General features: G+C 35.6%; 1 protein-coding gene across 3 annotated transcripts in view; it reads right to left on the reverse strand.

The window, feature by feature from the left end:
• The window catches only part of LOC150101177 (PHD finger protein 20-like), a 52,721-nt gene that overhangs the window by 27,398 nt on the left and 12,362 nt on the right, over window positions 1-12,961 (reverse strand). For all 3 annotated transcript variants that reach the window (XM_090401666.1, XM_090401667.1, XM_090401665.1), the window contains exon 2: window positions 9,738-9,778. In XM_090401666.1, coding sequence (XP_090257792.1) covers window positions 9,738-9,778 — 41 coding nt within the window. The remainder of the gene's footprint in view (window positions 1-9,737; window positions 9,779-12,961) is intronic.

Genomic DNA, 12,961 nt, shown 5'->3' on the forward strand with positions numbered 1-12,961 from the left:
AGTTGCCAAATGGTGTGCTACCTTTTTAATAAATTACTCTGGATTTAGAGAAAGATGTTGAAAGTTTATTTTTCACTTGGTTAGAATATAATAAATTTAGTTTAATCCTTTATCCAAGTGTGAGCAAACAAAGTTTGCGCCTGAACTGGGGTAAGGTAGTGCAACACCAGAACAACTCCTTGCAAAGGTGGAGCAAGCTACTAACATTTCTATCTCAGTATCTCCCATAATGCAAAACACATCTCCTTGCAGATATGTCTAATGTTATGCATTAAGGGAAGGGCCACTACCCAGACTAGTTTCGACCTTTATTGAGGTCTCTTCAGTGGGAGCCACACCCAAGTGGAGATACCTTGGATAAAGGATTAAACTAAATTTATTATATTCTAACCAAGTGAAAAATAAACTTTCAACATCCTTCTCTAAATCCATAGTAATTTATTAAAAAGGTGGCACACCATTTGGCAACTCCTATAGGTGGAGATGACTTTATTAATGCTTCTGGCTGGTATCTCCACTTGGGCCTGGCTCCCACTGAAGAGACCTCAATAAAGGTCGAAATTAGTCTGGGTAGTGGCCCTTCCCTTAATGCATAACATTAGACATATCCACAAGGAGATGTGTTTTGCATTATGGGAGATACTGAGATAGGAGTGTTAGTAGCTTGCTCCACCTTTGCAAGGAGTCGTCCTGGTGTTGCATTACCTTACCCCAGTCCTGAAGATACTTTCAGGCACAAACTTTGTTTGCTCACACTTGGATAAAGGATTAAACTAATTTTATTATATTCTAACCAAGTGAAAAATAAACTTTCAACAAAATAACACTTGATGTTTCGACCCCTGTATCGAGGTCATCATCAGAAGGATACATGCGTATATGGAACCAGCTACATGCTCTCGCCCTGTACACTGGTAAACTAAAAATCTACGTAGTTAATTCATCTTTTTCCTAGCCTGATCTCTAGCAATAAAAAAAAAAATATATATATATATATATATATTTATTTATCTATAGCCTGTGCAGCTCAGTGGATGTGGCGTTTACACGCCACGGCGCTTGGCTGCACGAAGGAAGACTTGGTTTCGAGTCTAGTCGGCGACTAGAGGAAATTTTTCTAAGCCTTTTTTCGACCGGTTCCCGAGTTAGTCGATCTCTGGCATGGGCAAGCCGGTTTTTCCTCCCGGAAACTCGGGTTTTTCGTCCCGTAAACTCAAGAAAATCGACCATAGAACCCACAATTTGTTAAAATAATGTGGCACATGACATCATTATGTAATACTGAAGGAAAGAAAAACAAAAAGGAGCACTTTTGTGTGAACAAAAGATTCACGTAAAAGGCAGTGCTGAACGAGAACCGTAAATACGTATGTATGTGATAATTCCAAACAAGAGTGTACATGAAGTGCGTCTGTTTATGAGTATAAACAGATAATGTAAACTGATATTGAATTAAGTTTACTCAAGGTATGCTTTATTGTCAGTTGGTGTATATATGACTGGCAGGATATTCTAGATTGTGAATTACTTTCAAAGAAGAAAATTAGAACTAAGTCTGAATTAGGAAGAATTGAAAATAAAGAATTGTAATGCAGTTGTGTATATATGTTAATGTGAATCAAACTGTGTAAATAATGCCTTTTGATTTAATTAAATGGTTTGTGAACAACACACTGGACTGATTCTGTCAATGCACTATCCTAAAAATATTGAACCTACATAAGATAAAGTTTAAGTGATCAAGCCACAACTAATTAAAGGTAAAGATTAACATAAGCAGGGAATGCTAACAATATCTGCTTTGTCTTTAGTTTAAAATCTTATGATCTCTTACTTAATGCATAATCTAAGTAGTGCAGTCATAAAACAAATAAATTTGTTAGACTATAAGAGAATGAGAACCTAAGATCTAGTAGAAAGAAAGAAATGGCAGCAGTCGACCATTTGCAACATTTCACAAAGTTAAATGCAAAGTTAAGTAAAGAACAAAAAAAAGACAAAGCAGGATTGTGATATACATTACTCAGAAAAGAAATATGTAACAGAAAATATAACACTATCATCATATGATAACATCAGTTGTCAGAATACTTGCCTCAAGAATTTGTAAATAGTCACGAGTTTACCTAATAGGGACAACTAAGAGAAGACTGGCTGTCCACCAATTTCCAAAAGTTAATAGAGCTAAAAGAGCTCCAGTTATTCCTTTTTGCGAAATAAACAAGCATTTGATGATTTATATTTTAAAATAATTGTTATAGTTCCCAAAATTTTGATAGCGGCATACAGTCTGAGTGACAGAAATTTCAATGGTAAGCATTTCCATACCTTACCTTAAAGGGATACTGAAACTCTTGTGATGAGGTCTAGTTGAGAAGTGATATTTATAAAAAAAAAATCCAGTGAATAGTTAGCCAGGTTTAGTTCATAGTAAGAACAGTATCATGAGATAATATAATATGTAATTCATGTTGTCTTTTGAAGCTAATTTCTCAGCATTCTCTCTCTCTCAAGCTACCAGTGAAATATAAGAGCAAGAAGATACTAATATTTGTATGGATTTATAGGTTAATCCAATATTCATATTTTTTAGTATGAACAATACAATGCCATGTGTAGGCAAATGGCATGGAGACTCGATCAAGAAAAAAATACAGAACATCAGAGAATTTGAAATTATTATATGGAAAACTCCATGGAGTCCGAAGACTCATTGCAGAAGATCCAATCTATCATACCTCTCCTTGAACCCTTTAAGAGACATAAAATAAATTAAAGGTGCCAAGAAATGATATTCTTGGTTTAATCCTTTATCCCAATGTAAGTAAACAAAGTTTGTGCCTGAAGTAACTTCAGGACTGGACAACTCAGATGCTAATGACTTCACATCACTTGCCTTAGTATCCCATGTATCCTTACGGATGTATAATGCTATGCATTATGGGAAGGATCACTACCTAGACTGGTTTCAACCTTGATTGAGGTCTCATCAGTGGGAGCCATAGCATTATACATGTCTGTAAGAATATGTGCTTTGCATTACAGGATACTAAGGCAAGTGATGTGAAGTCATAAGCCTCTATATACGAGTTGCCCAGCCCTGAAGTTACTTCAGGTGCAAACTTTGTTTGCTTACACTTGGATAAAGGATTAAGCCAAGAATATAATTTCTTGTCATCTTTAATTTGTAATATAACCAAGTGGAAAAACTTCCAACACCATTAACAGACAAAGAACTCGCAACTGACTGGCAACCCATTCCACTCATTCACAACTTTCTAAGCAAAAAATCAAGTCCTCACACCCCTACTAACCACACCTTTATTCAACTTCCAGGGATGACCCCTTGTTCTGGTCCCTCTAGCCAAGTGCTGAAACATTTCTCTGGAATCAATCCTATAAAACCCTTTAAGCAACTTAAATGTTTCTATCTTATCCCCTCTTTTCCTACTATCAACCAGCTTCTGCAATCCACACATCCTCAATCTATCCTCATAGGGAACGTTCCGCAGGCCACTCATCTCTGAATCCTCTCAAGAAACTCAAGGGGCCAGACCTGAGAGGAGTAATCCAGATGTGGGCAAATCAAGGCCTTATAAAGAAGAATAACTTCCTTATCTCTACATGCTCTTCAATAGCCAAATAATCTTATAGACTACCTCAGCAATATGTGCTCTAAACTTTAACTCTGTCTACCACCACTACCCCTAAATCTCTAGCTTCATTGATTTCCTGGATGGATATGCCATCAATGTGATACATGGCTTGTAATCTATTTTTCCCAAAATGCATAACTTCACATTTCTCCACATTGCACTGGTAACTATTACTATACCTAATTCCACATAAGCAAACAATTGAATGTTTCCTTTTTGAAATTATGGATTCTACAACCGTGTTAGAATAACTCTTTTTATTATCCCGACGTTTCGATCTTCATATCAAGATCATCATCATCATCTGAAGCATACATAAATATAAAGACAAGCTGCATTACATTTCAAACCGTAAGCTAGAGAAACAATGATTTGATCACATGCTACTCGCTGGCATTACCTCTAGTGGAAAAAAAAAAATATATAATATAATATAAAATATAATATATATATATATTATATTTATAAATTACAACATGAATAAACTTCTTAAATTTTTTTTTTTTTCCCCCTTTAAGAGTGATATCATATTTTTCAATATTAAAGTTGTTATTATGGATTTAGGATCCTAGATTTTCTAGAGTCCTGTTTATAGTTGTTCTTAGAGAGGAAGAATTCGTGGGACGAATATATGCCTTCCATATGTATGGGATTTTTAGACCATCATTGTTTAGATTGGGGTGGTTGATAATGATCTGTGGTTGATTAAGGAAGCTTGTGAGATCATTATCAACCATCCCAATCTAAACAATAATGAAAGTCTAAAAATCCCATACATATGGAAGGCATATATTCGTCCCACGAATTCTTCCTCTCTAAGAACAACTATAAACAGGACTCTAGAAAATCCAGGATCCTAAATCCATAATAACAACTTTAATACTGAAAAATAAACATCACTGTTAAGGGGAAAAAAAAAAAAAAATCTATAATTATTCATGCTGTAATTTATAATTTTTTTTTTTTAAATCAAAAATAAGAATTGTAATAATAGAAACACGACATCACTGTTACTGGAAGGAAAACCATCTATAAGCAAGAATATTTATTCATGTAATCAAAAATTAAATTAGCTTGATGTAATTTTTTTTTATATTTTTTTAAAATTTTTTTTCACTAGAGGTCATGCCAGTGAGTAGCATGTGATCAAATCATTGTTTCTCTAGCTTACAGTTTGAAATGTAACGCAGCTTGTCTTGTATATTTATGTATGCACCAGATGATGATCTTGATATGAAGATCGAAACGTCAGGATAATAAAAAGAGTTATTCTAACACAGTTGTAGAATCCATAATTTCAAAAATGAATGCTGATCACCGTGTAACACTAAAAGAAAGGAATTGAATGTTTCCAATATCATTTATGTAGAAATTAAACAGCAATGATCCCAGGACTGAGCCTTGCAGCACCACACCACTGGTCACCTGTTTTTGCCTTGATTCTGCCCTCCACATAACACTTTTTCATAATTATACAGCAGCCACCCTCTTATCCACTTAACCAGTGTCTGTCATATCCATCCCCGTTTGTTCTAATTTGCATATCAAAGAACCATGTGGTATTCTGTCAAATGCCTTTGCAAAATTCAGCAAAATCATTGTACAGCCATTTCCTTTATCCAACTCAGCTGTTACTCTATTATAAAAAGTTAGTAAATTACTAAAAGGCATGACCAACCCTTCACAAAGCCATGTTGACCCTCATATAGTATCATATTTTTATCTACCCATTCCTGAATTCTCTTTTCGACACCAATTTTTCTAGTACTTTTACCTACATGCCCGAGATACTGATTGGTCTATAATTTGCTGCTGCAGTCTTAGAACCTCCCTTATTCAAGGGAATTATTTTGCCCTCTTTCCACCTTACCTTAGAATTCTACCAGAGCCGAGACTTAAAGAGTCTAGTCAAAAGGCATTACCTCTTCCTTTGCACCTTCTTGCAAAACCCTAGCTAATATCCCATCTAATCCCACAGCTGTATTTACACTGAGATTCAACAATATCCTAAGAACCTCTAATTCATCTGCCTCTGTTCCAACATCAGTGTCTGTCACACATATGAGGGTGGTCTGAAATGTTCTCGGCCTAACAATGAAAAAACCAATTTATAATTTCAAATTTATTTTTATTTTCAACATATCTCCCTTAAGACTATATAGTTATTCCAGTGCTGTTCCGGCACCATTATCCCGTCCCTGTAGTGGTTCTCAGTAAGATCTGCAAAATACCCCTCTACAGCTGCAACTCTTGATTCAAAGAAAAAACGACGACCAACAAGGAAGAGTTTCAGTTTTGGAAAGAGATAGAATCAGAGGGAGCCAACAAATCTAGGAAATAGGGCAGATCCCTTAATTTTCCCATTGCCAAAACACTTTTGTGGGTAGTTGCATTGTCCTTGAACGATAATTTTTTTCTTCTGCAAACTGGGTCTTTTCTCATGAATTTTTTCATCTAGTCTGGTTAAAAGATCAGAATATTACTCGGTTATTGTTTTACCCCTTTCAAGATAATTAATAAACAAAATTCCTTTAGCATCCCAAAATGCCGATGCCATCATCACCTTTCCTGCTGATGGAACTGATTTTGTCTTCTTTGGCACTGAACAACCGGCTTCTGTCCACTGTTTTGACTGCTGTTTGGATTCTGGTGTGTAATGGTGAATCCAAGTCTCATTTATAGTAATAATAGATTTTCGTGCGAGAGCGTTTTTGATCTGCTGTGAGCAAGCATGGCACCATCTTGCGCAAAGCTTTTTCATTTGCAATTCTTCATGCAAAATATATCCTGCACGTTCTTTTGAAATGCCTATAGTTTCAGCAATTTCACGCACTTTGACTCACCGGTCATCCAATACCATATCGTGCACTTGATCAATGATTTCTGGTGTTGTTACACTTTTTGGATATCCTTCTAGGGTTGCCACCTTTTGGTAAGTCCAAAGAGGAACACACTTATCGAATATGAAAGTCTTGCTCTCCTCTAAATGTATAAAATGAAAAAGCCAAAGTTGAAAATGTAATTCTAACCTTATAAAAAATTAAAAGATTGAATACATTGGTACCGGTACCTTTCATACCACCCTCGTATGTTAAAGCAGTAACCGCAATAGGATGATATATCCTTGCAAAGTGGTCACTCAGTAACTCAACTATTTCATCTGCTTCTGTCTTCTAATTACCATCATCACTCATTAAGGTCAATCTTCCATAGTCATTCTTCTGCTTACTCACCACATAATGAAAGAACTTTTGGTGAGGTTGCAGTAACCAATGCCAAAAACTACTCCCTCTTGTTACTCATACTTTTGGCATTAGTATATAGAAATTGCATCCCTTTAGGCCCCTATCCACCTTTATTTCCTGAATTAACTACCCTATTCAATATTTTTGCTTGAGAGACTAGATTCCACACTTCATCATTCTCACACTCTCTTGCTTCATGGGTATCTTCACACAAACTCACCTGCTTCCACCCTAATTGCTTAAGTTTTCCTGAATTTGCACTTCAGCATGCTTGGTGAACAACGCTCTCTCTCTCTCTCTCTAGACAAACTCTTAAAGCATTTGGATGCAGTCTATCAGTATTCTTTCCATAAAACACAGACCTGCAAATCCTACATCATTCCTTCTGCACAATCTACATATAGACTCATTGGCTCACTGGTAGCAGACTTACAATCTTCTTCTCACTCTTTAATTTTGCCTGTTCTAACAACTCCTTTACATCTTCCTTCATAGAATACTTCTTGCCTCTTAAATCATTTGTACCAACCAAGACAATTTCCTTCGACATGAATTTTTGCACCCAGAAAACACGATTTAGTCACTTTTATTACATAATTTTCATACATAATTTTCTCCTTAACTTGTTTTTCTTGTTAGTTCAGTTGGTCTTTATTATTCCCTTGACTCACCTGCTTTTTTCTCTTTTCAGCCCCCACTAATCTCTTGCCACCTCTGCAATTTTTCAATTTCATGCTTTGTCCTATAAAAGATAACATTCAAGCACGCAATTTCTTTATTAATGGCCATTTCATTCTCCTCTATTTCCATGGCTGCATTTTCGACATTAATAACAGTGTCCACTCTGCTAATATTTGCTGCATTCTTGTCACCCAACACTCACTTTTGAAACCCTTAATACACTTCCCCCTTCTCTCTCCTCTCTCCAGTTTCAATTTCCTTCCATACATCCTTTAATTTTCTCAAAGAATATATTTCACATGCACTGCACTCAATAAAATCCCACAAATTCAAATCGACCTACAACATGGTCTTTGTCACCATTGTTCATCCATGCATTGGTGCCATGCCAACAATATCATATTTAAACAAATATGATATTGTCAGCATCCCTAAAACTACAATAAGTTAATCTAATATTCTCAAATAAAAAATGAAATACTTAAGAAAAATAAATAAGACTCTCATAAATAAGACTGGTCAGAACACAAACAAATAAGCAAATCAAACACGAATTGAACTATAGAGAATATATCACAGCTATTATTCTTAAACAACAATTAAGATGGCTTGGATACTTCCAGAGAATGCCCTCTCAGAGATTACCAAATATATACTATCTACCAATAACTGTCAAGACATTAAGTAATTTGCAATTGATACCAGCAGGCAAACCCTAATATTGAGTATGTCCATCTTTGCCTTTGATCACCTCCTGCCCTTCTGAGAGAGACTTTACCAATGGGCTACAGACATCAGGTAGAATTTGCCTCCATTCCTCCATCAAAGCAATGCTGAGTTCAGTAACAGATCGAGGATGTGCTACTCTGGACCTCAATTACCTCTCCAACTCATTCCACAGGTGTTCAATGGGGTCGAGGTCAGGGCAATCATTTAACACCCATCTGTTCATTCCATAACAGCTCCAGCTTTGTGGTATAGGGCATTGTCATTTTGATAGTAACACAGGTCTGTTCCATAAAAACTTCACAGTGTAGGCAGCACCTGATTATCCAGAATATCAAGGTACTGAGCTGCCTTCATGAAACCATGGACAACGACCAGTGGTTCCACTCCAAACCAGCTGAATGCACCACGCACCATTACTCCTCCTCCATCAAACTTTACTGTGGGTACAACACACTGTGGTAACATGTGTTCACCAGGCTGTTTCCACACCTTGCCATCAGACTGGAAACAAGTGAACATTGGTTCATCACTCCAGAGTACTGCTTTCCACTGGTCAATTGTCCAGTTCCCATGCTCTTTGCACCAGGCCAGACAAGCTGCCTTGTTCGTTGTTGTGATGTTTGGCTTGTGTGCCACTACTCTTCCGTGGAAACCCAGTAAATGGAGTTCTTTTCATACAGTATTTGTGCTCATCATGGTGTTACTGGCAATCTGGAACTCATCACAGATGGTCTGTGCCAACTGTAGCCAGTTTTTGCATGCCACCCATTTTAACACCCTCCTGGTCCCTGTCAGTCATTTTTGACCTCTCCATTTGTTGATTACATCGTCAACCTTTGATTTTGGATGCTCCAGTTGAGCGGCAATGGCACATATAGACATATCACCAATGTGACAGCCCATGATGACACCTCTCTCAAAGTCACTGAGTTCATGTTGTGTTTCCATACCTCTATTTAACTGATATGATGAAATACTGCTCCCTACTATCTGTATGCTGGTTTTTATGTTATTAATAAACCTGGATGTTCCATAACTTCAAATAACAGGGGGTGTCTCCAGACAATTATTGGGAGATAGTGTCTTGAGTGGAATCATTGGAGGAAGACCAAAAAGAACTTGGCTAAAGTCTTTTAAGGAAAGGTCACAATTATCAAGCTTCAGAGAGAGAGAGAGAGAAAAATGGCAAAGATTTGTTCATAAAAGATTCAGCTCTTCATCTGATGGATGAGCAAGAATTAGAATTAATGCAGATAAGGTTATAAATTTTATTGCTTCATGAATAGGAAATACAATACTTGGAGTTCCCCAAATAAATTTTAAAGAAATAATTTATTCTACAGTTGATAACTTACACACATTTTTCACTACTACTCCAAATGGTTATTTAAAACAATTATCTAATTACTGAATAATGTTAACTTACATTTAGCATGCCAGCTTCTGGCAACTCAATTTTCACTGGACCTAATAAAAATAAGAACATCAGTGTTAGTAAATTCAAACAAGGTGTAAAACCAAAATTATTTCATAATTTTAATTCATAATCAAATTTACAGAATTCCAACTGATTAAAAATTCACATGTAGAGATCGTATATACCATTATATAGAGAATCAGTTTTCTATTATGAACTAGTCTAACAGGATATGATTATTGGGGACTTAAATACACAATTTAAATGAACGATTACATTAATTGCGAAATCTATTTCATATCACAATAACACAACCTTAAATTTTTCCTATTAAATATGTTATGGAATTGTTTTCAATATAAAATTAAGCAAAAAAATTTTTTTTAGAACTAATGTTTCATTTCATTATTTAATAAAATTACAATAATACTGGAAGAGCAATATACAAAGACAGCTGTACTGCTAACTTGAACTGTGTTTGGTTATAGCTGGCTACAGCCAAACACAGTTCATTAGCCTACTCAAAATTGTAGGCCTATGACTATGAAAACACTAATAATGTATTTCCAAATGCCATCTCTTCAAACAAGACTTTTCTAAATTATTATGAAACTCAGTGTTGGCTTGATACATAAGTCAAGAATATAGCCTACTTAATGTGACTAATACAGCTAAGAGATGTACAACGAACATAACGGAAATGGCAAAAGAGGCGAGTCAGAAAAATATGATGATGATTAGCAAAACAGATTATATATATATCTCTCATTTCATTCCAATAAAGAGAACAAGTACTTTTTCTAAATAAAAGAAGTGGTAAGATGCTTTTGTGGATAGAGTGAATCTGTGTAACGATAAACAGAAAGTCAAAGTTCAGGGTATATTGCAAAGATGGTGAAAATAATGTAAAGTATATTACTGATGTAGTGAGAAAAATAATGATGAGTAGGGATAAGGAGATAACTACCACTACTCTTTTTGGTGTACCTGTGGAAATGTCATTTGCTTCTAATTAGACTGCCAGAAGAAAGAGCATTAAGTTCAATTCTAGTCACTAACTAGAGGAACTTTTTCTAAGCTTTTTTTTTCCTGCTGGTTCTGGAGCCAGTCAATCTTTGACAAGTTTTTTCTTCTGCTAAACTCTGTTTTTTCTTCCCACAACAAGAAAATCGACTGTAGAACTCATGCTATTTCAGACAATAACATATAGTGTTAGGAACCAGAAGATGGTGTCAGTTTTCTCTGTCACAATCTCTTCCCCAGATACCTATGAAAACTAATAACCTTAGGCCATCTGCCAGTGACAACAAAGGTGGAGACTGGCTGCTTACAAGTCTTCAAAACTTTGCCAAAGGCTGTTGCCAACTTTTTTTATTATTATTATTCTTTATTAGGCCTTGATTCGGCCACTTCTCAACTACTATAAGTGTGTGCATTGGTTGCTGCCACAAATTATAGAGTAGCTGCACTGTTTAATCGTGGAACACACCTTCTCTTCATTAACTCCGAGCATTAATGGTAATTACTCATTACAATTTTTTAGAAAGTTAAAAAAAAAAAAAGCAAATATTCATTTTTTTCCCTAAACAATTCTGGATTTGTTATTCTCATTTCAAGCACATGTTTAAAAACAAGAAATGTTATTTATTTTTGCATTCAATACAATTTATAGTTGTGAGTAGGAACTCAATTAAAAGGGCTAAAATATAAGAGATCTTACCTGAGAGAAAAGAGAAATAAGCAAACCAAGATAGGAAGGCATCTTGGCAACTAATCAAGAGGGGCAGGGCTGAATGAAGTATTTAATCTTCTCTCCCAAGTATAAAGTGAAACAATTCAACAAGTAACCCCTATCTCTTTGGAATAGGGATTATTTGTTGAGTACTTCGTGAGTGGGTCAATTGCCAAAAATAACCACCGAGATTTGTAAAGGCTATGTATAGTATCATATATATTTCTTATGTGTCTTAAGCATTCAAAAAATAGGATGTCAACTATAGGCTAACTTGTGTGCATATGTTATTGTATACACTATAGAACAGATGAATGGATGAAGTTTTTCCTTTCATTTTGACATAAGGGGTTATTTTGATGTGTGGTTTAAAGATGGTGTGGGGATTATAATTAACTAGCATCCTTGAGTTATCATTTCAGAAAATACCTTGCTGGATATGTGGAATGGGAATAACTTTTATGTACTGAAAACGAAAGAAGTTAAGGATATTCAGGGATTATCACTATTAGCCAAGATTACCTTGTTCAATAATACAACTTTTCCAATGAACGCAATCTCTGCCACAGTTTTTAAGTCAACACTCCAATTCTTAAAGATCAAATATATTAAACTCACTCCAAATATAGCTCAGTAATTCCAATCCTAGATATATCTGAGTATTGCCGAAAAGTCCAGGGTTTCTACTAGCTACCAAACACATCCACAGGTGGCAGATTGGGGGGGGGGGGAGACACTGACTGCCATCCATTGGATATCAGGCTAGCTCTGAATATTCTGAATAAAGAGCCATGCACCAGTGGTTTTCAGAATGGTGATCCCATGTGAAAACGGCATTCACTAATCTGAAGTGAGCCAGAGTAGTGAATTATGGCACAATCTTCCAAGATGAATTAGACAGGAATAAATGGCCCTCATTCATGTTTAACAGTTAAATATGAAGAGAGAGGGTGCTAAGAATCCCTGAGAAACCAGATCATGCTGCCACTGGAAACTAGACCATGGAAATTAAAACTGTAGGACTGAGCAGTGAAGCATGGCTGGCTGAACTAACTGAAGAACTAAAGTGACTAAAATTGGATATTCTTGGACTGTGTGAAATTAGCTGAAATGGTGAAGAAATTCTTCAATTAAGAAACAGACATATATAACTATAGAGGTCAAAATAAGGAAAGAATCAGTGGAGTTGGATTCATGATTAACAAAAATTGAAGAACAACATAATAGAATTTTACACTATATCTGTCAAATTCTATTGACAGATATACTTTTGACTCTGCGATGAGTCTTTTGATTCCATGGAGGCCTGAATAATAATAATATACTCTCAAGATCAACCAAGTCTATGTATTAACAATGAGTCATACTGATAAAAGAAATTGAAGACTAAGACTTCTATCATGATGTATTCCAAATGTACAAGGGAAAATATTTCCAAATTATAATGAGACGAATGCCAGAATTAGTATACAACTATCGGATGAAAGCTTAATGGAAAATT

This window comes from Typopeltis vanoorti, chromosome 12 (genome assembly GCF_054136105.1).
Source record: "Typopeltis vanoorti isolate ZY-2024b chromosome 12, IOZ_Tvanoo_1.0, whole genome shotgun sequence".
Taxonomy (NCBI): Eukaryota; Metazoa; Arthropoda; class Arachnida; order Uropygi; family Thelyphonidae; genus Typopeltis; species Typopeltis vanoorti.